At 39.0% G+C, this 25,506-nt stretch overlaps 4 protein-coding genes and 1 long non-coding RNA gene across 20 annotated transcripts in view; 2 read left to right on the forward strand and 3 right to left on the reverse strand.

Moving 5' to 3' along the window:
• Window positions 1–7: 7 nt before the first annotated feature.
• LOC124298724 (uncharacterized) lies at window positions 8–1,042 on the forward strand. The gene is made up of 3 exons (XR_006906868.1): window positions 8–66; window positions 331–435; window positions 984–1,042. It is a non-coding gene; the product is annotated as an uncharacterized LOC124298724 (long non-coding RNA).
• Window positions 1,043–14,373: 13,331 nt separating this feature from the next.
• Window positions 14,374–16,653, reverse strand: LOC124297184 (uncharacterized). Its single transcript, XM_046747929.1, has 3 exons — window positions 15,689–16,653; window positions 15,285–15,621; window positions 14,374–15,208 (listed from the first exon to the last, which is right to left on the reverse strand). The coding sequence occupies exons 1-3, from the start codon at window positions 15,706–15,708 to the stop codon at window positions 14,987–14,989; spliced, it is 579 nt and encodes a 192-aa protein (XP_046603885.1). The 5' UTR covers window positions 15,709–16,653; the 3' UTR covers window positions 14,374–14,986.
• Window positions 16,654–16,837: 184 nt separating this feature from the next.
• LOC124297183 (uncharacterized) lies at window positions 16,838–20,245 on the reverse strand. 8 transcript variants are annotated; one of them, XM_046747922.1, is made up of 4 exons: window positions 20,141–20,245; window positions 18,274–18,319; window positions 17,355–17,691; window positions 16,838–17,204 (listed from the first exon to the last, which is right to left on the reverse strand). In XM_046747922.1, exons 2-4 carry the CDS (start codon window positions 18,303–18,305, stop codon window positions 16,992–16,994), a joined length of 582 nt encoding a protein of 193 aa, XP_046603878.1. In that variant the 5' UTR covers window positions 18,306–18,319; window positions 20,141–20,245; the 3' UTR covers window positions 16,838–16,991. The 8 variants fall into 8 exon arrangements, with proteins under 8 accessions (XP_046603878.1, XP_046603884.1, XP_046603880.1 ...); XM_046747928.1 differs by lacking the exon at window positions 20,141–20,245 and adding an exon at window positions 20,111–20,130; XM_046747924.1 differs by lacking the exon at window positions 20,141–20,245 and adding an exon at window positions 20,033–20,125.
• On the forward strand, window positions 19,628–21,033 carry LOC124297185 (DNA-directed RNA polymerase I subunit RPA12). The gene is made up of 3 exons (XM_046747930.1): window positions 19,628–19,950; window positions 20,485–20,710; window positions 20,816–21,033. The coding sequence occupies exons 1-3, from the start codon at window positions 19,827–19,829 to the stop codon at window positions 20,838–20,840; spliced, it is 375 nt and encodes a 124-aa protein (XP_046603886.1). The 5' UTR covers window positions 19,628–19,826; the 3' UTR covers window positions 20,841–21,033.
• Window positions 21,034–21,159: 126 nt separating this feature from the next.
• LOC124297181 (venom dipeptidyl peptidase 4) overlaps window positions 21,160–25,506 on the reverse strand; it is a 216,837-nt gene continuing 212,490 nt past the window's right edge. For all 9 annotated transcript variants that reach the window (XM_046747911.1, XM_046747912.1, XM_046747913.1 and 6 more), the window contains exons 14-16: window positions 23,703–23,863; window positions 23,390–23,601; window positions 21,160–22,870 (exon numbers count right to left, since the gene is read on the reverse strand). In XM_046747911.1, coding sequence (XP_046603867.1) covers window positions 22,772–22,870; window positions 23,390–23,601; window positions 23,703–23,863 — 472 coding nt within the window. In that variant the 3' untranslated portion in view covers window positions 21,160–22,771. The remainder of the gene's footprint in view (window positions 22,871–23,389; window positions 23,602–23,702; window positions 23,864–25,506) is intronic.

The raw sequence follows: 25,506 nt of genomic DNA on the forward strand, positions 1-25,506 counted from the left end.
TGCTTGCGGGTGAATGAGGTGGACGAGGAGGAGGACTAGGAGGAGGAGGACGAGGATTCGTGCACAGTGAGTATAACATTTTTATAATATTTAATGACAATTGATATTACATTTTTTCTACAATTTTTCAAACTTGTCACGTTTACAATGAATTATTTCAATTCATTTTTCGCGCAAACCCAAATTCAGTAGCTATCAATGCGGTAATAAAATTTCAATATTTTCTTATAATTTTCTCATAAACTTCTTGGTAAAATGTGACAATGAAAAAATCATATTAGTCATTGCACAATATTTTTGATGAGTTCTAATACTTGAAATATTTATTAGTATTCGAGGTATGACCCGAGGGGGTCAGCAGTGGTTATTGGAGGTGGTCGGAGATGGTTGCGGGTGATCCAGGTGGACGACAAGGAGGACGACAACTTGTGCACTGTAAGTATAACATTTTTATAATATTTAATGGAGTAGGAGTAGGAGTAGAAGTAGGAATAGGAGTAGCATCAGGAGTAGGAGTAAGATCAGGAGTAGAAGTGGAATCAGGAGTAGGAGTAGGATCAGGAGTGGAAGCAAGAGTAGAAGTGGGAATGGGATGAGGAGTAGGAGTAGAATCAGGGGTAGGAGTAGGATCAGGAGTAAGAGTAGGATCAGGACTAGGAGTGGAATCAGGAGTTAGAGTAGAATCAGGAGTGGAAGTAAGAGTAGGATCCGGAGTAGGAGTAGGAGTAGAATCAGGAGTAGAAGTAGGAGTAGGAGTTGGAGTAGAGTAGGAGTAGAAGTAGATGTATGCGGGGAGGGGCGGGTAGGGGATATTATCATATCAAGTTATCAGTAATAAGCAATTGCGGGTAAAATATTAGCTTACTTTTGTAAGTATTTATGAATATAGCCTCTACGAATATTCATTGTTGGTATATAAGGTCTGGCAACGTACCTACTTTCTGTAAGAGATGTTGAAGATTTTCAACACAATTATGTTTCAGTTCTGTGCCCCACCTAGTGATCCGCTAGTACATATCCTCCGACGTGACATCGCTCCGCTACGTACGAAGAAGAAAAGATTTATTAGGATGCAAATTGTTCCTCTCTTCTTGCCATTGTGCTTTCAGCCATTGTTGTGCTGTGTGTTTAAAATTTAGGACAGTATATAATATAGAATAACAGGTACAGCTACGAATACAGCACTACAATAAATCTTATAGAAATGAGCTTTCATTGAGATTTCTCTGTATTTATAACTCGACGCGAGAAGGCAAAAATCAATGTAATGCCATCTGTAAGGTAATTGGACTCGTATTTGCACTACGAGAACTCGTTGGGCATTTTGCGGTGAAATTTGAAAAATTGTTGCACAAGAAATTAAATAACTATAAAAATGCATAAAAAATATTATCTCTAATAGTGAATGTAGCTAATACAGCTTTAACCGTATATTGATTATGTTAATGATCTATTGTGACAAGATCGGAATTAGATAAGCTCTCTAAATACTCTTTTCTAGTCTATTAATTTATATCATGTATATGTAAATGTATATTTCTTCAGTTTGTACAATCACTGCACTAGGATTACCCTTGCCATGTTTTATGGTGCGCTTGTGTAATTTGTATATTATTAACCTTACGTTTTACTCCATTTGCGACAAGTTGTGAGTGTTTATAATTTCTTGGCAATTATTTATGTACATGTATGTGTATATATGTATACGTATACTTATGCATGTGTATATAAATATATACACATATTTAAAACTAGACTTTTACAATAAACACAGAGGTCTTAGTATATTCACATACGGATTTCTGTGTATAGGTATACTTGACTAAAATTTCCTTATCTCTAATACGGAGTTATTCGTAATTCGCATTTGTTCTTGTAACCCAATGTCCTACATACAATGGCAAAAATCGAGATCCAACTTAACTGAGTCTCAAAGCCCAGTTGACATAAAAGCAGCTATTTGATAGAAATTATATTTTATAGTTTACACAGCCCATTGCATGATATTTCATTATAAATACATATGTTTCAATGTATTTAGGAATAATTTATCAAATATACAGAGGTCATGTGCAAATAATAAATGAATTCGACCGCAGTTTGATGTATTCATTGGAGCTTTAACAATAAATTTAAGCTTTGTTACTTCTTTTATTTTATTATGGATAATCAAAAACATTTCCGACTATTCGTGCTGTGGAAGCATGGGGATTAAACCAAATGTAGCAAAAGATTAGAAACAGTGTATGTAGAGTACGGGTATTTTTCTAATAATGCAAACACGTGCCGCTAGCTTAGTTTTGACATATCTAGAATACCACGCCTTGCGAATTAGCTTTCCAGACAGAGATGAATGATGAATTTTAAGGACTGCATTATCGTTGTTGAATACTCTATGCTTTATGGGAAAAGAAAATCTGTAACGATAAAATTGATGCACCGGATCGTCGTCGACTTTAACTTTTGAAATGTCCTACCATTTCCGAACACCTCCAACCATCCTATCTACCTATATTACTAGATTAGCTATGATATGAAAAGAGAAGTATTTTTCATTTCGAAATGGGATTTTATTCGACGCGCGCTCGATGTATTCCATAACATTAGTATTCATAATTATTCCAACAACTTTTCATTTGCTCTCTCGATCTTGGATTTTCATAGGCATAGAATCGAAACGCTGTTTTAGCTGGTCGCAAGTGAAGCATCTGCGTTGGGTGGAGGAGCAGAATTGTTTTTCGAAAAGTATTCGGATGGAAAAAAATTCAGAGTAACTGTAATACATCACGGATGCGCTAATTTTGAACGAGATGAAATGGATGCTTCGTATATGAGACAGTATTTAACGCTGCGTAGTGGTTTAAAGACCTAGAAAGGTGATAGGGAGAGAAAGAACGACGCTTCTTAACACTTCGAGTGTATTTTAACACACATTTGAAAGATACAAGCGAAATTTTTCATCATCCAACTGTCGCAGAACGGCAGCGTTATTAGCCGACCCGTTCACTGAAGAATATATCTGCAGTCAACGGCTGACCATCGAAGGGACTGGTCGCTTGAGTCTGGAATCGGCAGGAGAGATAAAGTGTGTATTTCTTGTATGAAACGTGAAAACTAAAATCATTATACATCAAATCATATCATCATACATCATACATCATACATCGTACATCGTACATCGTACATCATACATCATACATCATCATACGTAGTATTACAGTTCGAAACCAAAGTTTGAATTTTCGGATGTTCGGAAAGTGACGTCACCAATCTAAAATCGGCTAGCCGAGTTCCTCAGTCGGGTAACAACCGCGCAGTAGAGCGGACGGATGAGAGTCGCGCTCCGCAAATTTCGAGTACCGGGTTCTCAACCTCACGGATCCCGCGCTTCGGGCCGCTACGTATTTCGAGTACCGGGTTCTCAACCTCCCGGATCCCGCGCTTCGGGTCCGCTACGCGGTGAAGCTCGACTTCCAGGATAAGCGCTCCGTGGTTCCTGGTTCATGTTTACAATAAATTATTTCAATTCGTTTTTCGCGCAACCGAAACTCAGTAGCTGTCGGTCCGCTGATAAAATTTCTCGACTTCCAGGATAAGCGCTCCGTGGTTCCTGGTTCATGTTTACAATAAATTATTTCAATTCGTTTTTCGCGCAAGCCGAAACTCAGTAGCTGTCGGTCCGTTAATAAAATTTCTCGACTTCCAGGATAAGCGCTCCGTGGTTCCTGGTTCATGTTTACAATAAATTATTTCAATTCGTTTTTCGCGCAAGCCGAAACTCAGTAGCTGTCGGTCCGCTGATAAAATTTCTCGACTTCCAGGATAAGCGCTCCGTGGTTCCTGGTTCATGTTTACAATAAATTATTTCAATTCGTTTTTCGCGCAAGCCGAAATTCAGTAGCTGTCGGTCCGCTAATAAAATTTCTCGACTTCCAGGATAAGCGCTCCGTGGTTCCTGGTTCATGTTTACAATAAATTATTTCAATTCGTTTTTCGCGCAAGCCGAAACTCAGTAGCTGTCGGTCCGCTAATAAAATTTCTCGACTTCCAGGATAAGCGCTCCGTGGTTCCTGGTTCATGTTTACAATAAATTATTTCAATTCGTTTTTCGCGCAAGCCGAAATTCAGTAGCTGTCGGTCCGCTAATAAAATTTCTCGACTTCCAGGATAAGCGCTCCGTGGTTCCTGGTTCATGTTTACAATAAATTATTTCAATTCGTTTTTCGCGCAAGCCGAAACTCAGTAGCTGTCGGTCCGCTAATAAAATTTCTCGACTTCCAGGATAAGCGCTCCGTGGTTCCTGGTTCATGTTTACAATAAATTATTTCAATTCGTTTTTCGCGCAAGCCGAAACTCAGTAGCTGTCGGTCCGTTAATAAAATTTCTCGACTTCCAGGATAAGCGCTCCGTGGTTCCTGGTTCATGTTTACAATAAATTATTTCAATTCGTTTTTCGCGCAAGCCGAAACTCAGTAGCTGTCGGTCCGCTGATAAAATTTCTCGACTTCCAGGATAAGCGCTCCGTGGTTCCTGGTTCATGTTTACAATAAATTATTTCAATTCGTTTTTCGCGCAAGCCGAAATTCAGTAGCTGTCGGTCCGCTAATAAAATTTCTCGACTTCCAGGATAAGCGCTCCGTGGTTCCTGGTTCATGTTTACAATAAATTATTTCAATTCGTTTTTCGCGCAAGCCGAAACTCAGTAGCTGTCGGTCCGCTGATAAAATTTCTCGACTTCCAGGATAAGCGCTCCGTGGTTCCTGGTTCATGTTTACAATAAATTATTTCAATTCGTTTTTCGCGCAAGCCGAAACTCAGTAGCTGTCGGTCCGCTGATAAAATTTCTCGACTTCCAGGATAAGCGCTCCGTGGTTCCTGGTTCATGTTTACAATAAATTATTTCAATTCGTTTTTCGCGCAAGCCGAAATTCAGTAGCTGTCGGTCCGCTAATAAAATTTCTCGACTTCCAGGATAAGCGCTCCGTGGTTCCTGGTTCATGTTTACAATAAATTATTTCAATTCGTTTTTCGCGCAAGCCGAAACTCAGTAGCTGTCGGTCCGCTGATAAAATTTCTCGACTTCCAGGATAAGCGCTCCGTGGTTCCTGGTTCATGTTTACAATAAATTATTTCAATTCGTTTTTCGCGCAAGCCGAAACTCAGTAGCTGTCGGTCCGTTAATAAAATTTCTCGACTTCCAGGATAAGCGCTCCGTGGTTCCTGGTTCATGTTTACAATAAATTATTTCAATTCGTTTTTCGCGCAAGCCGAAACTCAGTAGCTGTCGGTCCGCTAATAAAATTTCTCGACTTCCAGGATAAGCGCTCCGTGGTTCCTGGTTCATGTTTACAATAAATTATTTCAATTCGTTTTTCGCGCAAGCCGAAACTCAGTAGCTGTCGGTCCGCTGATAAAATTTCTCGACTTCCAGGATAAGCGCTCCGTGGTTCCTGGTTCATGTTTACAATAAATTATTTCAATTCGTTTTTCGCGCAAGCCGAAATTCAGTAGCTGTCAGTACGCTAATAAAATTTCTATAACTTTATAATTTTCTCATAATCTTTTTGGTAGAATATGTAGATAAAAAAATTATATTAAACCTGACACATTATTTTTGATTTGTTCTCATGCCGAAAATATTTATTAGTGGTCGTTGGAGGTGGTTGGGGGTAATCTCCGTGATTCAGGAGGAGGAGGACGAGGATTTGTGCTGGGTGAGTAAAACACTTTTATAACATTTGATGGCAATTGTAATTATATTTCATCTGAAATATTACAAACTTGTCACGTTTACAATAAATTATTTCAATTCATCTTTCGTGCAAGCACATATTCAGTAGCTATGAATAATCTTGTACAATTTATTATTTTATTAATTAATTAATTAGTATTCTTATAATATTTAATGGCAATTGTAATTATATTTCATCTGAAATATTACAAACTTGTCACGTTTACAATAAATTATTTCAATTCATCTTTCGTGCAAGCACATATTCAGTAGCTATGAATAATCTTGTACAATTTATTGTATTATTAATTAATTAATTAGTATTCTTATAATATTTAATGGCAATTGTGATTATATTTCATCTGAAATATTACAAACTTGTCACGTTTACAATAAATTATTTCAATTCATTTTTCGTGCAAGCACATATTCAGTAGCTATGAATAATCTTGTACAATTCGTTATATTATTAATCAATTGATTAATTACATTAATCCTTACACAATATTTTTGATGTGTTCCTATACTAAAAATATTCATTACTATTCCAGGTATTACCCGAGGTGGTCGGAGGTGGACGAGGAGGAGGACCAGGTGGACGAGGAGGAGGACGAGGTGGCCGAGGAGGAGGCGGGGTGGGTCGTGGGAGAGGACCTCTCCTCTCCTCAGAGGAGGGGAGGGGGAGGGGCGGGCGGGGAGGGGGAAGGGACGGGAAGGGAAGGGAAGGGAAGGGAAGGGAAGGGACGGGGTGGGGAGGGGAGGGGGAGGGTGGAGGGGAGGGGCCGGGAGGGGGAGGGTGGAGGGGAGGGGCCGGGAGGGGGAGGGACGGGGCGGGAAGGGATGGGCCCGGGGGAGGGGCCGGGAGGGAGGGTGGGTGGGCGGGCGGGCGGGCGGGAGGGCGGGAGAGAGAGAGTAGAGGACGGATGTCGATGCAAGCCCGTTAGAGTTAATAGAGCAGTACACTCCCCCCTCCCCGCGCCCGCCCTCCCTCCCTCCCGCCCTCCCGCCCGCCCTTCCCTCCCCCTCCCGGCCCCTCCCCTCCACCCTCCCCCTCCCGGCCCCTCCCCTCCACCCTCCCCCTCCCCTCCCCACCCCGTCCCTTCCCTTCCCTTCCCTTCCCTTCCCTTCCCGTCCCTTCCCCCTCCCCGCCCGCCCCTCCCCCTCCCCTCCTCTGAGGAGAGGAGAGGTCCTCTCCCACGACCCACCCCGCCTCCTCCTCGGCCACCTCGTCCTCCTCCTCGTCCACCTGGTCCTCCTCCTCGTCCACCTCCGACCACCTCGGGTAATACCTGGAATAGTAATGAATATTTTTAGTATAGGAACACATCAAAAATATTGTGTAAGGATTAATGTAATTAATCAATTGATTAATAATATAACGAATTGTACAAGATTATTCATAGCTACTGAATATGTGCTTGCACGAAAAATGAATTGAAATAATTTATTGTAAACGTGACAAGTTTGTAATATTTCAGATGAAATATAATCACAATTGCCATTAAATATTATAAGAATACTAATTAATTAATTAATAATACAATAAATTGTACAAGATTATTCATAGCTACTGAATATGTGCTTGCACGAAAGATGAATTGAAATAATTTATTGTAAACGTGACAAGTTTGTAATATTTCAGATGAAATATAATTACAATTGCCATTAAATATTATAAGAATACTAATTAATTAATTAATAAAATAATAAATTGTACAAGATTATTCATAGCTACTGAATATGTGCTTGCACGAAAGATGAATTGAAATAATTTATTGTAAACGTGACAAGTTTGTAATATTTCAGATGAAATATAATTACAATTGCCATCAAATGTTATAAAAGTGTTTTACTCACCCAGCACAAATCCTCGTCCTCCTCCTCCTGAATCACGGAGATTACCCCCAACCACCTCCAACGACCACTAATAAATATTTTCGGCATGAGAACAAATCAAAAATAATGTGTCAGGTTTAATATAATTTTTTTATCTACATATTCTACCAAAAAGATTATGAGAAAATTATAAAGTTATAGAAATTTTATTAGCGTACTGACAGCTACTGAATTTCGGCTTGCGCGAAAAACGAATTGAAATAATTTATTGTAAACATGAACCAGGAACCACGGAGCGCTTATCCTGGAAGTCGAGAAATTTTATCAGCGGACCGACAGCTACTGAGTTTCGGCTTGCGCGAAAAACGAATTGAAATAATTTATTGTAAACATGAACCAGGAACCACGGAGCGCTTATCCTGGAAGTCGAGAAATTTTATTAGCGGACCGACAGCTACTGAGTTTCGGCTTGCGCGAAAAACGAATTGAAATAATTTATTGTAAACATGAACCAGGAACCACGGAGCGCTTATCCTGGAAGTCGAGAAATTTTATTAACGGACCGACAGCTACTGAGTTTCGGCTTGCGCGAAAAACGAATTGAAATAATTTATTGTAAACATGAACCAGGAACCACGGAGCGCTTATCCTGGAAGTCGAGAAATTTTATCAGCGGACCGACAGCTACTGAGTTTCGGCTTGCGCGAAAAACGAATTGAAATAATTTATTGTAAACATGAACCAGGAACCACGGAGCGCTTATCCTGGAAGTCGAGAAATTTTATTAGCGGACCGACAGCTACTGAATTTCGGCTTGCGCGAAAAACGAATTGAAATAATTTATTGTAAACATGAACCAGGAACCACGGAGCGCTTATCCTGGAAGTCGAGAAATTTTATCAGCGGACCGACAGCTACTGAGTTTCGGCTTGCGCGAAAAACGAATTGAAATAATTTATTGTAAACATGAACCAGGAACCACGGAGCGCTTATCCTGGAAGTCGAGAAATTTTATCAGCGGACCGACAGCTACTGAGTTTCGGCTTGCGCGAAAAACGAATTGAAATAATTTATTGTAAACATGAACCAGGAACCACGGAGCGCTTATCCTGGAAGTCGAGAAATTTTATTAGCGGACCGACAGCTACTGAATTTCGGCTTGCGCGAAAAACGAATTGAAATAATTTATTGTAAACATGAACCAGGAACCACGGAGCGCTTATCCTGGAAGTCGAGAAATTTTATCAGCGGACCGACAGCTACTGAGTTTCGGCTTGCGCGAAAAACGAATTGAAATAATTTATTGTAAACATGAACCAGGAACCACGGAGCGCTTATCCTGGAAGTCGAGAAATTTTATTAACGGACCGACAGCTACTGAGTTTCGGCTTGCGCGAAAAACGAATTGAAATAATTTATTGTAAACATGAACCAGGAACCACGGAGCGCTTATCCTGGAAGTCGAGAAATTTTATTAGCGGACCGACAGCTACTGAGTTTCGGCTTGCGCGAAAAACGAATTGAAATAATTTATTGTAAACATGAACCAGGAACCACGGAGCGCTTATCCTGGAAGTCGAGAAATTTTATTAGCGGACCGACAGCTACTGAATTTCGGCTTGCGCGAAAAACGAATTGAAATAATTTATTGTAAACATGAACCAGGAACCACGGAGCGCTTATCCTGGAAGTCGAGAAATTTTATTAGCGGACCGACAGCTACTGAGTTTCGGCTTGCGCGAAAAACGAATTGAAATAATTTATTGTAAACATGAACCAGGAACCACGGAGCGCTTATCCTGGAAGTCGAGAAATTTTATTAGCGGACCGACAGCTACTGAATTTCGGCTTGCGCGAAAAACGAATTGAAATAATTTATTGTAAACATGAACCAGGAACCACGGAGCGCTTATCCTGGAAGTCGAGAAATTTTATCAGCGGACCGACAGCTACTGAGTTTCGGCTTGCGCGAAAAACGAATTGAAATAATTTATTGTAAACATGAACCAGGAACCACGGAGCGCTTATCCTGGAAGTCGAGAAATTTTATTAACGGACCGACAGCTACTGAGTTTCGGCTTGCGCGAAAAACGAATTGAAATAATTTATTGTAAACATGAACCAGGAACCACGGAGCGCTTATCCTGGAAGTCGAGAAATTTTATCAGCGGACCGACAGCTACTGAGTTTCGGTTGCGCGAAAAACGAATTGAAATAATTTATTGTAAACATGAACCAGGAACCACGGAGCGCTTATCCTGGAAGTCGAGCTTCACCGCGTAGCGGACCCGAAGCGCGGGATCCGGGAGGTTGAGAACCCGGTACTCGAAATACGTAGCGGCCCGAAGCGCGGGATCCGTGAGGTTGAGAACCCGGTACTCGAAATTTGCGGAGCGCGACTCTCATCCGTCCGCTCTACTGCGCGGTTGTTACCCGACTGAGGAACTCGGCTAGCCGATTTTAGATTGGTGACGTCACTTTCCGAACATCCGAAAATTCAAACTTTGGTTTCGAACTGTAATACTACGTATGATGATGTATGATGTATGATGTACGATGTACGATGTACGATGTATGATGTATGATGTATGATGATATGATTTGATGTATAATGATTTTAGTTTTCACGTTTCATACAAGAAATACACACTTTATCTCTCCTGCCGATTCCAGACTCAAGCGACCAGTCCCTTCGATGGTCAGCCGTTGACTGCAGATATATTCTTCAGTGAACGGGTCGGCTAATAACGCTGCCGTTCTGCGACAGTTGGATGATGAAAAATTTCGCTTGTATCTTTCAAATGTGTGTTAAAATACACTCGAAGTGTTAAGAAGCGTCGTTCTTTCTCTCCCTATCACCTTTCTAGGTCTTTAAACCACTACGCAGCGTTAAATACTGTCTCATATACGAAGCATCCATTTCATCTCGTTCAAAATTAGCGCATCCGTGATGTATTACAGTTACTCTGAATTTTTTTCCATCCGAATACTTTTCGAAAAACAATTCTGCTCCTCCACCCAACGCAGATGCTTCACTTGCGACCAGCTAAAACAGCGTTTCGATTCTATGCCTATGAAAATCCAAGATCGAGAGAGCAAATGAAAAGTTGTTGGAATAATTATGAATACTAATGTTATGGAATACATCGAGCGCGCGTCGAATAAAATCCCATTTCGAAATGAAAAATACTTCTCTTTTCATATCATAGCTAATCTAGTAATATAGGTAGATAGGATGGTTGGAGGTGTTCGGAAATGGTAGGACATTTCAAAAGTTAAAGTCGACGACGATCCGGTGCATCAATTTTATCGTTACAGATTTTCTTTTCCCATAAAGCATAGAGTATTCAACAACGATAATGCAGTCCTTAAAATTCATCATTCATCTCTGTCTGGAAAGCTAATTCGCAAGGCGTGGTATTCTAGATATGTCAAAACTAAGCTAGCGGCACGTGTTTGCATTATTAGAAAAATACCCGTACTCTACATACACTGTTTCTAATCTTTTGCTACATTTGGTTTAATCCCCATGCTTCCACAGCACGAATAGTCGGAAATGTTTTTGATTATCCATAATAAAATAAAAGAAGTAACAAAGCTTAAATTTATTGTTAAAGCTCCAATGAATACATCAAACTGCGGTCGAATTCATTTATTATTTGCACATGACCTCTGTATATTTGATAAATTATTCCTAAATACATTGAAACATATGTATTTATAATGAAATATCATGCAATGGGCTGTGTAAACTATAAAATATAATTTCTATCAAATAGCTGCTTTTATGTCAACTGGGCTTTGAGACTCAGTTAAGTTGGATCTCGATTTTTGCCATTGTATGTAGGACATTGGGTTACAAGAACAAATGCGAATTACGAATAACTCCGTATTAGAGATAAGGAAATTTTAGTCAAGTATACCTATACACAGAAATCCGTATGTGAATATACTAAGACCTCTGTGTTTATTGTAAAAGTCTAGTTTTAAATATGTGTATATATTTATATACACATGCATAAGTATACGTATACATATATACACATACATGTACATAAATAATTGCCAAGAAATTATAAACACTCACAACTTGTCGCAAATGGAGTAAAACGTAAGGTTAATAATATACAAATTACACAAGCGCACCATAAAACATGGCAAGGGTAATCCTAGTGCAGTGATTGTACAAACTGAAGAAATATACATTTACATATACATGATATAAATTAATAGACTAGAAAAGAGTATTTAGAGAGCTTATCTAATTCCGATCTTGTCACAATAGATCATTAACATAATCAATATACGGTTAAAGCTGTATTAGCTACATTCACTATTAGAGATAATATTTTTTATGCATTTTTATAGTTATTTAATTTCTTGTGCAACAATTTTTCAAATTTCACCGCAAAATGCCCAACGAGTTCTCGTAGTGCAAATACGAGTCCAATTACCTTACAGATGGCATTACATTGATTTTTGCCTTCTCGCGTCGAGTTATAAATACAGAGAAATCTCAATGAAAGCTCATTTCTATAAGATTTATTGTAGTGCTGTATTCGTAGCTGTACCTGTTATTCTATATTATATACTGTCCTAAATTTTAAACACACAGCACAACAATGGCTGAAAGCACAATGGCAAGAAGAGAGGAACAATTTGCATCCTAATAAATCTTTTCTTCTTCGTACGTAGCGGAGCGATGTCACGTCGGAGGATATGTACTAGCGGATCACTAGGTGGGGCACAGAACTGAAACATAATTGTGTTGAAAATCTTCAACATCTCTTACAGAAAGTAGGTACGTTGCCAGACCTTATATACCAACAATGAATATTCGTAGAGGCTATATTCATAAATACTTACAAAAGTAAGCTAATATTTTACCCGCAATTGCTTATTACTGATAACTTGATATGATAATATCCCCTACCCGCCCCTCCCCGCATACATCTACTTCTACTCCTACTCTACTCCAACTCCTACTCCTACTTCTACTCCTATTCCTACTCCGACTTCTACCACTTCTACTCCAACTCCCACTACTCCTACTCCTGATCCTACTCCTACTCTAATGAATATAATAAAAATGTTATACTCACAGTGTATAAGTCCTCGTCATCCTCGTCCTCCTCCTCGCCCACCTCGATCACCCGCAACCACCGCGAACTACCTCGGGTTATACCTTGAATAGTAATGAATATTTTTAGTATAAGAACACATCAAAAACACTGTTCAAGGATTAATATAATCAATTAATTAATCAATAATATGATCAATTTTATTATATAGGAAAATGTACCTGCCGAAAAATGTCGAAAACACAGGTTTTGTTTTTTGGCTGTAACTTAAGATGCGTTGATCGCAGCGTATTGGGACTGCGCCCAATCGATTTCTCTCGCAACATTACGTCGGAATCGCGCCACAATTAATTAATTCCAGCACTTTTCAAAATCGCGAAAATTTTCGCCAAAAATACAAAGGGGTTAACCTTCCTTTTTTTTTGACCAAAAAATTTTCCGTCTCAGAATTGATTCGTATGACTCTTGTCCAACCAATTGGACCCCAAGGAACTCAGAAAACGCAGCGAAAAGAGCGTGGGATCAACAGAAGAGAAATGACGAAGGAAAAAGCACCAGCTGAAAAATGTCGAAAATTCAGGTTTCCGTTTTTTGGCTGTAACTTAAGATGCGTTGATCGCAGCGTATTGGGACTGCGTCCAATCGTTTTCTCTCGCAAAATTACGTCGGAATAGCCCCACAATTAATTAATTCCAGCACTTTTCAAAATCGCGAAAATTTTCGCCAAAAATGCAAAGGGCCTCACGTTTTTCTTTATTTTTGGAGCCAAAAATTTCTGGTCTCAGATTCGACTTGTATGACCCTGTCCCGACGAATTGGACCCTCAGGAACTTAGAAAACGCAGCGAAAAGAGCGTGGGATCAACACGAAAGAAGTAACGAAGCAACGATCCCTCTCGCAAAATTACGCCGGAATAGTGCATAAAAGAATCAATTCAGCACTTTTCAAAATCCCTTAAATTTTCGCCAAAAGATATGCTGTGTTCTGAAAACCGGGAACAAATTTTATGTCTTTGGCTAGAAACTCTCAATCCGTTGCTTGCAGCGTTTTTTGATTCTCCACAATCGATTCCTTTCGCAAAATTACGTCGTTAAAGTGCATCAAAGAATTTATTCCAGCACTTTCCAGAATCGCGAAAGCTTCCGCAAAAAATGCAAGCACGGAAATTACGAAGGAACGATGAACAGCTAAAATATGACAAGTAAACAGATTTCCGTTTTTTGGCTCTAACTCGTGATCCATCGCTCGCATGCTCGCATTGCTCGTATCCGGATTGCCTGCAATCGATTGCACTTGCATACCCACGTCGATATAGCGTAACGAAGAAAGAATTCAAGCAACAATTTCAACTAATAAAATTTTCAGAAAAATTAGAACGGGTCACCACTGTTTCTTTGTATGCCTGATTTGCCTGTTTATAAAACCGTTGGATCAACCCACGTGGTGCCGTGTTTGCCAAATCATCCTGATACTGAAATTTCATTGTGTGTACCAAATAAATGAGGTCCATCAGCCGAATAAATCATTAGAATGCTTTTGTCTATACAACGATATAGACAGTCGTGCGAATTGTAAGAATGAAATTTTTCGCTAACCTGATTCTTTCAGTGGTGTACAAACTCTTTTCTGGTCAAACGGAATACCTATCAACGCAACAGTATTTCGTCAATGAAAAATCATCATTGATAATCATACAGATATTATCTTAAAATATTTTATATTTCTTCTCTACGGTTCGCTCCAATATAATATATGTTTATTTTTGGTTTCCTTTACATACCTATAATTCTGTAACTTGCGACTTCTGGTCTTTAAATATTGCGTGTATAATATTCATTCACAGGATTTACTGTGCCTAAATCATAGCGAAACGAGTGAAACAGTCAAGTTCGGTTCTGTACATGACTGAATCAACGATTCATCAACGATATGTTTATTGTAACAGAGACCAAATTCATTCACACATGCAAGGATAATATAATAGTTGTCATGGTATCAGTATTGATCACGTCAAAGATTTCACTGAGGAATTAACAATTTGTTATGGCGATCCCTTGAAATGAAACGTACAAACTTTATGTATACTGTAGGGCAATTTGATTCTATAAACAGTATGAGTTCCAATTGAAATTTAGTTATCATTTTTGCACGCGAAGGTGAAAATCACCCAGTTGTGTACAATATTGAACCTCAGCATCGCAATTAAAAACTAAAACACTTGTGCATTTATCGTCTCGATTTATCCAACACGTGAAATTTCTCACATTCGAAATCGCATTCATCTGATGTAGCGAATAAGGTAATTCTCATTTCAGTTAACGATCGTTTTGTGAGCAGCTCAAGTTGCAGCTGACTTTGTGGCCTTGATCCAATCAATCTCAAGAGCTGCCACACCTGGTTGATTCTCCGGGAGATACTGTCCGTTATCCACTTTCAATCCAACGTTGGTGATCGATGTTACATCCAGCGGATTCGTCTGCAACGACAGCTCCATCCCACGATGGTACGGCTTGAATTCAGCCAGGGGCAATCTCACTGTTGCAAACTCCTTCTCGGGGGCCTGCATTGAAAAACAAAAGAAAGAACGAAAGTGTCGTGACCTTTTCCATTACCAATTGGGAGGCGCCGATAATTACCGCAAATATTTGACCGTAGACGGCAGAGTCTTTATCGAGCCCTTTGTGCCGGAGGAGCATTTTGTACTTGGTGTTGATTCCCTGGCCTCTGCAGCGTACGGTGATGCTGTTGAATTCCGAGAGATCAAAGCTGGTGTCACAGCGAACCGACGCGAATCCGGATCCGTTTGGCTGTGGGTTGAACAGGGTGAAAAGTATCGCTCGCTGGAACTGCTGCGTCTTCTGCGTAACCATCACCGCCTTCGACATACCGGATGGTTTCACGGTGTCCGAGTGTTCTGACCAACTTCCGGCCTGGTCTGAGCCTCGCGTGAAGTCGAACAAAATCTGCACCGTTCTGGGAAATAGCGATAACTTAGCGAAGCTGCATCTCTTTAGAAATTTACCAAATTGGCAATGCTTACCCGGAGGCAGTGGCGACCATGTCATTTCCGGTGTCGTTTGATGATTTCCGAGAGACCGGGTGTCTCCTCGATCTCCTTGGGGTCTGGGTCGAAGTCGCAATGGTCTCTGAGCTGCTCGTCTTTTTACAGGCACGAGGCAGAAGTTCGCTGTGCGCTCTCGCTCTACTCCCCACAGAAGGGAGGAGCGGAGACGTTTTAGTAGGAATCGTGATTCTTGAACTGTGTGCCGTTTTGGGTGGAAAGAGGGTAGCGGGGTCTTTGCGTGTCGCGCTGACATTCAAAAGTCACGATAGATTCGTAGGCGGTATACGTCTCCAGGGAAGAGCTTTGCAACGACGATATTCACAGACAAATTCCCGGTGCTCGATTTTCTTATTAGCATAACAACGATTGATTTATTAAAACGGCTCGTTAATCGCTGACGACGAAAATTCTCCACCACGGATTTAAGGGTAAAAAGAAATTACAGCTTGCAAGTTACGCGCGTGGTGAAACATTGTTGTTGCGAGATCATACGCTGTCACTTAATTAACTATAATTCGACAATGGGAATTGCTAGTAAACGTCAACCGCGGTGGATGATTGGATTCAATTCAACTATCTATCGCTCCTGAGGAGTTCCAAGCTTGACTTCCTTAGCTTGACGGAACCTCTGATCGACTGGGAAAAATTGTTTGATCAATTTTAACGTACTGGGTAGATAATATTTCGTCCTCAATTTAGCTTTCGCGTACTACGTGTGTGTTATAGGTACGTGTCAAACAATGTATGTCCGGTCGAGGATTCCGGCTCGTTTGAAAATAAGGTGAAGGTAAATTCTGAGGTACACGTGCGTTCACACGACGTCATTGTCATCAGGTTTTCACTGTACATACACATAACGAGACAGTTTTCGTATTTCAATAGATATTACTTGTCAGGATACATTTTGCCAAAAATGTATTTTAAAAAGTTTGCCGCGAAACAAAGTTGTTCTTTTTATTTTTACATGTAAAATAATGTTTGTAAAGAAAACGCGCTACAACTGTCGGTGATACGAAACAGTGTAGAATCTGATCGGGATTCCTCCTCGAGGACAGATTTTATTGATCAAACAGGATTTCCAAGTATGCGTATTACGTATGTTGTTACAGTAGTTCGAACAGAAAATTGTCCTAAATGAGGTTTATATTTCGATTCTAGTAGTACAAAAATAGAGCTTTAATATTGGCATGCACTTTCTGGCTCGTATATTTTTCACATTATCAAGTGTTTATGTATCTCAAAAAATTTTTATCGATTTCTTGTTAAGAGGAGTATCGTTTTATGACGTAACATCGATAGTGTTAATTTCAAGCGAAGAAACGCCACTTTGATGAATGGCTCCGTAAACACCCCCGTATACTTGTAACCCGAAGCTGGTGATATTTGTTATGTCCAGAGGTTTTGCGTTGGGAACAGCTTTGCCTCTGTAGTAAGCTGTGAAATTTGCCAGAGGCAAGGAAACCGTGGAAAATACTTCCGACGACATGGGGGCCTAAAAATCAGAAGGTAATTATTCAGCAAATAAGAATGTAGAATTTTCCCTGAATAAATAAATTTACGGCTGAAATCTGGTCCCTGAAATACAATTCAAGAAATGATGAAAATCGTATGGCAATACGTATATTGCTGGTCGGTTACTTACCTCAAAGAATTGCTCGTAAGTTGGATAGGGCTCGTTGTTCTCGCCATCATGACGCAAAACAATTTTGTAGCCAGTACTGTTGCCCTGAGCTCTGCAGTTTATATGGATAGTGCTAAGCCCGACAAAATTCATGACCGTCTCGATTCTGACGCCTGCAAATGCTGCTCCATTTGACTGAGGGTTGAGAAGCGTGAATAATATTGCTCTTCGAAACTCTTGCGTTTCTTGCATTACAAACACTGCCTTTGATTTGCCGACAGTTCTAACCGTGTCTGATTGCTCCGTCCAATCGGAGACATTGTCTGACGATGTAAAATCGAACAATGAGAGATTGATGCTTTGTAAAAAATAAAAAACAAGAAATTAGCAACTCGGAGAATTGTCTTTTTCAATAATAGCAAATATCATGATTGAAAATGATAAAAAACTAGGAGAAACATAGCGAGATTTGATGAACAGCTCGTTGCGATCGGAATGTGCGGCTATAATCTATCCACGACTATCTATCTACTCCAGAACCATGAGAAGGTAATTCGAAATCTATTTACTCCAGAGTGTATTTAATTTTTTCTTCTTCCGAAGTATCCCGCGCGTGTAACAAAAATCCTCTCAAGATGTTCTGGGCTTGAATGTTCGACAGTATGAAGGATTGGGGCTTCGAATGGAGCCTGTGATTTATGTACAAATCAAATATTTGGTAACAGTGATTTCAAATTTTTTTTAGATCAATTAATAATTAGCCACCATCTATAACTAGGCATTAATTACGCACATTGTCGATTGAAGATGATTGGTATGAAACAATGTTGTAACGAAATCTTCGCCTAGTTCAATAATAAATATAAATTATATTCTAATTATGGGTCATACGCTAGATAAGACATATGATAGATATGGAATGTGTGTAATAGTAGCTTACCTTTCGTCCTGTGAAGTGACAGCAGATCCCATGATTAGAAAAGTGCCTGTAATTATTAAGCAAGTGTTAAATGCCATCTCGGGCTGGTTTTTATGCGAAGAGATGGGAACTTGTTTTTGGTAAATTAATCTCCGTCAGATAAAAACGCGAAAGCAAGATAAGGTAAGGGCCGAGTTGACCGCGTTGACAGACGAAATCAGACTGTGAAACTAACGACCAGTTGCTCCTGTCCCGGTGCATTTACAATGAGAAATAATACCGGTAATCTACGACAGCCTGACTTAAGCAGCGATTTATATTTAGACTGCGAAGGATGTTACGCAACTAAGAAATCTATGTATGAGGTCAGCTGACGGGTTGTTATGTATATAATTCTAAGCGTCTATCTCCTATCTAATCGTGTTGTGTAGTTATACTTCTGTTTCTTGTTCACTTTGTGTCATTATCCGGTAATATTATTGTAATATCCCATTACTGGTATATCTGCATATTCTCAGGAACATTTATGACGTCGACTAAATTTCTAAAACCTCACGATCTACACGATGAAGATAAAATTTTTAATTGCCAATACCAGCAGCGGCTTGATATAAAGATACCGCGAACAAATTTTTCTGCTGCGTATGTCCCTCCTTACCGATACCCGATAAATAAAAATGAATTGGTCTATTCCACTATCATCAAATTTTTGTTTAAAATTAAACAGTGAAATTAATTGATTCTAATATGTATGATGTCACTGCATTTTACCTTATTCCACAATATCAGAGTTCCCTCATGACTATAATACGTCTGTGCTTCAAGATTGTTAGATCTTTTGCGAACGAATCACTCTTTTCCGACGCTAATTACTTCGTTGATTTATTGAACTTCATAACTACCGCCTGTCGGCTGCCTTTCCGAATTATCTACAAGGAAACGTTTAGTTTCTTGCTTGTACGCCGACGCAACATGGATGAGCATGACGTATTGAAATAGTTTTCAGCCGCATGTTACTACGAAATTTGAAAAATATTCGTGGACCGATTTGATCGAAATTATACATATAATACATGCAAATAATAATACACTTATTAGCTCTCATGATAGATTATGATATGTTTTTGTAGATTCTAAAGGTGGTATTGGAGATTACGAACTCATGAAAGCATCGTTATCGTATTCGGACAAGTGAAAGAATACAATATAAGTATAACATATGTTATGTGAGACTCCTATACGAAAATTGATATCGTTGAATCTTCAATTATCTATTCACATATTCCATTTAATCTTATTTCATTTATCCTCTCAGAAATTTCACATCAGATATCTTAATTTTCGTGACGTCACAGGCAATTTGCAAAATATTTGGCTATTTTTCAGGGACTCACAAGTTGCGAAGAGCAACAAGTGTTCCATTGCGCCTGCGGCTATGCAACCAAAACGCATCAGTAATACAAGTTGCAATTTCACGGCGTTACGCAGGTTGTATATGACACTCGACAGTTTCGATCCTAACCTCAAAGTGTTGACGAGTCGACGACGAGCAAGCTACAAATAAGTCAGGAAAAATGTCAACCGTCACCTTCAAGACAGATCCCGGATTTTGCCCTGACTGCGGATCGATATTACCGCTGCTGGTAGATGTCGGCGGTGTTGCTTGCTACAGCTGTAAACGGAACTGGGGAGTAGAAGGTTAGAAACAATTTCAACACTACTCTAGCACTAATCGTTGGAATCGCCACGTGGGTTGAAATTTACGTTCGCGTTGGATTACCTTAGGTTGGTTTAGACTAGGTTAATACGGTGGATATCCAATGTCGGATTCGAAATAGAAATATCTTGATTAACACACCAGGCTAAATTCATGGGATCTCGTACTTACTTAAATTTCGGAGTAAATTCGTTTAATCTAACGGTGCACGATATTATTCAAATTCACGTGACGCACGACGATGGCGATTCGAGAGGTTCGAGTGCAAGCTGGAATATCCAAATTCCCTAGAACGTACCAGATGCAGAGAGAAACGAGATGGTATTTCGAATAAATCGAACACTATAAACACCAGATAGAATTTTGATGTTGGATTAAAAAATGATTAAGCTGGTTTCCGATTGCAATCGCGGATCATGAACGTATAAAAAATCGGTTCCTTATTCGATTGAAATAATAATGTGTGTTTGTAGTAATTGTACATTTATTTAAGTACGTTCGTTTTGCTCTTACAGTTTTCGGGGATATGGCAGTGTCGTACACCCTCAATTTCAACAGTAAGGACGCCTATGCTTCGTCGGCAAGGCAGGGAGAAGCCGCCGACGATGAAGACGAAGCCGAAGGTCCGGTCGTCGAAAGGAGGTGCCCTCAGTGTCAGAATGACAAGATGTCCTACGCAACGCTACAACTCAGGTCAGCCGATGAAGGGCAGACAGTTTTCTACACTTGCACCAAGTGCCGGTAAGTGATTTGAGTTTTGTTACTTAAAAATTTCGTATTCAATTATTGTTTACGGCATTCACACGCGTTAAACTTGTCACTCAACAGAAATAATTTTTCTTTCAGATTCAAGGAAACTGAGAACTCGTAAATTCTCGAATTACTTGCGAGGTGACCGTTGCGTATTAAGGTTTAGTTTATAGTTAATTATATATGTAATTTACGTTTACTTGTACCCAATACGAACATCAATTTATACTCACCCACATGCCTCGTTTTATACACGAACAATAAATGTAGCGTTAATATTTTAACTTAATAAAAATATCATGCGTGTAATAAAACATAGAACTTTATTTATTTTACATTTAACAAATAATTAATAATGGGTATTACAAGCAATTGTTTATAATACTAAAGGGTTGTTTTTGTTTTTCTTATTTTTTTACTTATTCCTTCTCCCTTTTTTCCTTACTCTTATTTATTAAAGTTACTTTAACAATGCTCAGAGCACTTTTCGTACTTTAATTAAGTACCTCTTCTTGTATTTACAAGTTTGGGTAACGAGCTAAACTTCAACTATTACTATTATAGTTTATTTATTTTCCATGTAAATCTCACCCTTTTTTACGATAATGCTCAGTGGTCCTTTGTATAAAAACCTCAAATAGTTGACAACAATGAATTATTATCAATTATTATTATCATTTCTATTATTATTATTACTATTATTATTATTATTATTATTAGTAGTAGTAGTAGTAGTAGTAGTAGTAGTAGTATTCACGGTAACGTATATTTTGATTAGATCGACATATAAAGTTTTGCAGCCGATCCAAAGTCGACGACTTTTTTTTTATTTTTAGCCCATAGATATGCGGTTTTGTCGATCAGGACCATATAAGAATGAAAAAAAGTTAGATAGAATGAAAAAAGTAGTCAACGAGACAAATAGCTGCTAGAAAGTTTTCTCAGAATTGAAAAATGATTGTACATTACATAGCGTTCTTGTACACACGATCGTGCCGACAATTTTAATATAGGGAAAAATTATCTGTAGAGTTGAGGCGATGTTTCAATAATATTATTATTTTATTATTATTATTAATAATAATTTTTATCTTTCAATATTTATTTATTTATACTTATAATATATTAAAGTTTTGATATAAAGATTAAAGTTACCCGTTTGCTGTTTGTAAAACAACACGCTCTATACAATGAAATTTGATAAAATTTTATTCATTCATTAATTTTAGCTCATTTTATTTTATTTTACTATTTTGTAATAAGAAAATTACTCTCTTTCCCACAGCCCTAAGATATTAAAACACGCACCGCAAAAAATTCACTTAATCATCATTTATCCTAGTTAACGTTTAGTTTATTACCTACTTGACGACCTTCAATGTTAAACGAAGGTTTCAAGTTCTAAGGCCGTAGCGGAATCGGTTTCACGTTATAACAAACTGCGGAAATTCCGTCTTCGTATCCACACGGTTATTGGATTTATCTTTTTTTTTTTTTTTTTACCAATGTTAATATTATTTCTACATTTCTATTTTCTCTGTTCAATTTACTCGACCTTGACGACTGTACGTGTGTGCTAGTGTGTGTGCGTGTGTCTGTGTGTGTTACGTATATCGTTTTTATTTATTAGTTGATTGAATCGGCTTGATCACTGCAGCCTTGTGTCAGTGAAATATACGCCATTTGTAATATACATATATACAATTATATGTTATGTATATTATATGTATGCATATTATAGTGTGTATACTGAATTACTTTACAGCTATAACATGTAAAGTTAAAACGGTAAGTCTTTCCCCCCTCTACCTCCTATCTGGGCTCGTAATTTACGCGAACACTTCCACAGGTGTCAAAGATTATTTGTTATACATTAACTATATCATATGTACAATACTAGCCAGAATTGTGTATGGTATGTATATTTATAGGTATATGTGATGTAAGTATTTATGTACAAACAAATTCTTCTCTTTTCATTCGGTATAAATTCTTTATCTCATTACTTCACCCAACGTTATACGGATGATCAATTACGCGATGATTACCTGATCATGAAGACGTCTCGAAACAATCGTCCAAAAAGTTCTCCAACGAGTGGTAAAGATGCGCCCTAGATTGGGCTATACCGTGATCTTCGTCTGTATAAGTCTGCGGAAACAAAATGAATTTTGATTTTCACCGTGATGATTGGTCGCTTATTGAAAGCAAAACTGCAAATTAAACTATCTGCGATGAAAAGAGATTGGGAGATTACAACGAAGAAAAGTGATGCGGATAATCGAAAAAACAGTTCATCGTTATGGACGAACTAAATATACTCGCTAGACAAACAGTCAAGGAGGATACTTCAGGTTGAAACAGTGAACGAGAAAAGTCAATTAGAGCGATCGTTACTCGTTGGTACGATACGGTACATAATATGTAATATCTGAGTAGCTGATTATGCGCTTGGCGCACGCGTTAATTAGGGAAGTTAAGCTCGTTTGCTTAATCTCGAGTAAAAATCCCGCAAGCAGATCGTTACACAAACTTTTCTAAAAGTTGCTCGGAAACTTTTTGTTTTCTCGTGTTTCGTTTTAATTTTATTTCATTTTTTTTTCTTTTTTTATTGCTTCTCTTACCTCTTTTCATTCGTTTTCTTTGCCTCTCCTCAGCTTTATACCATACCTGCTGTCTGAAGAGAATATCCTTTTGCTCGAGTACTTTGGCAAGCATCAAAGATTGCTGGTAGTGCACGTTGTCGTCGAGAGTGCCGTGGATGAGATAGTAGTCCTTGTTTCTTATATTGTCGGCCTTGTTCAAGAGCTGCCCTCCTTCGTATCCTACAATATTGTCAGCCACCGTAGGGAGTCCCATAAATCTTTCGGTGTAGATCGAGTCTGAAGAGGATACGAATTAAGATCATCCATTGATCTTTTTCCCCATGATAACTTATCGCGAAATACGTGATTTAAAATTGAAAACGAGCATAGTTGATTACCATACAAAGCCCAGTCCGTCACCGGAGCTACGGACATCCCGCATTTGAAAACACCGTCGTAGTCGAGCGCTAAGCTCATTCCGGTCGCGTAACCGCCGTAACTCCATCCCCAAATTGCAGTTCTGGTCGAGTCGATGAAGGGGAGATTATCTTGGAGATATCTGTAATTAAGATCGAAAGGTAACGGGTATGAAACGCGGTGAATTCTTGGAAGTCCGAAGCTTTCACCGCGCATCGCTTTCAAATTAATCATTCCCGTGTACTTGTCTTTGTCTATGAGAATAATTTTTATTCTAAGTTACAGGCTGTCTGCGCTACGACAAAAAACATTAATTTTCGTGTCATCTTGAAGGTATATTTTTCATCATTATGGATAGATTTTCAAAGTAGCGGTATGAAATTCAGGACGGGATGTTTTTCCGACCACACTGTAGGAACACGATTAAATTTTTAAAACCGAGTTATCTTCTTCTCTACACATTATACCCATAATACTCTAGATTTCTCAGTCTGCTTGTCCGTATGTTGGCTTTTAACTCCAGAATTAATGAACCAATTTTGTTGTTATTTTTTTCTGTGGATAGCTACAACGTGTGGCTAGATTTTAGGCTCTAATTCGTTACAATTAACCAGATCGATAGTTTTCGAGATATAACGATATTTGTAAGCCAAGTCGGAAAAGGAACAAAATACCATATCTCATTACATTGTTTTTCAACAAGATGCATTTGAAAATATCAGCGGGCGGAGCCGCAACGGACTGCTAGTAATATAATAATATGTATCTAGGTATGATGCAGTTATACCCAGGAAATTGGCAACCTCGGTGGAAGAGAGAATTGCGCGACAGCACACACGTATAGAAGAGTAAAAATCTGCAATCAGTTGGCGAGCCTCCAATTCGAGGTCGACTTTATATGCGACTGGACACGATGGGAGGTCGCGGAAGGGCGGACACGTAAAGAGAGAAAACGGGGAGAGAGAGAGAGAGAGAGAGAGGAGAGAGCGTGAAGGATGGAGCCGCGCAACAAACGACCGAAAAGAGAGACGCACCGATATATCCGGGGTGATACGGAGATTTCCTATAGAAATAAACGACTCTGTCAAACTTCAACGGGGTCCTATCTACGATGCATCCACCTATGTATACGTATATCTCGGTGTTGGCAAACTTTCGAGGGTCACGAAAGGGTTACAGCCGGACAATGGAGGGCCAAAAGGAAGAACGGCAAAGTAACGGAGAGAAGTTGGCGGATAAGACATCGCACATTTTCCTCCTTTTGTTACATTTCACTTACTCGATCTAACTTTTTGGATTTTTTTTTTTTTCTCCAACAGCGATGACGTAGAACATTAACTTCCGCAAGCTGATCAATGCTTGCAAGTTTTTTGGACATACACGAAAGTGGAATTGTGGTAAAATTATTTCTACCAGGATATAGTTCGGCTTGAAATAGCGACCGATAAATGGTGAACGTTGAAGGTGATTGCGGAGCGGAAATAAAATTGGAAATATGCCTGAAATTGCGGCCATGTTCATTTATTTTACCTGGCTTTGGGCGTTATCTGGCAGAAAAAATGTTCGAATCATTCTTTTTCTGTTTTACGCGGAAGAATTCCGGTCAAGGATTTACTTTCGCAGTTGGCGATATAAAGTAAAGAAAAAAACTAAAAAGACTACGGAACAGAGAAAAAAAAAAAAAGAAAGGTTGGTCGATAAATTTGGGTGGGAATCGAAAGGTGCAGAGCCGCATGAATGGAAATCGAAGTTCGAATGCGCGTGATTCGCGGAGAATCGGTGGAT

Source organism: Neodiprion virginianus, chromosome 2 (assembly GCF_021901495.1).
Source record: "Neodiprion virginianus isolate iyNeoVirg1 chromosome 2, iyNeoVirg1.1, whole genome shotgun sequence".
Taxonomy (NCBI): Eukaryota; Metazoa; Arthropoda; class Insecta; order Hymenoptera; family Diprionidae; genus Neodiprion; species Neodiprion virginianus.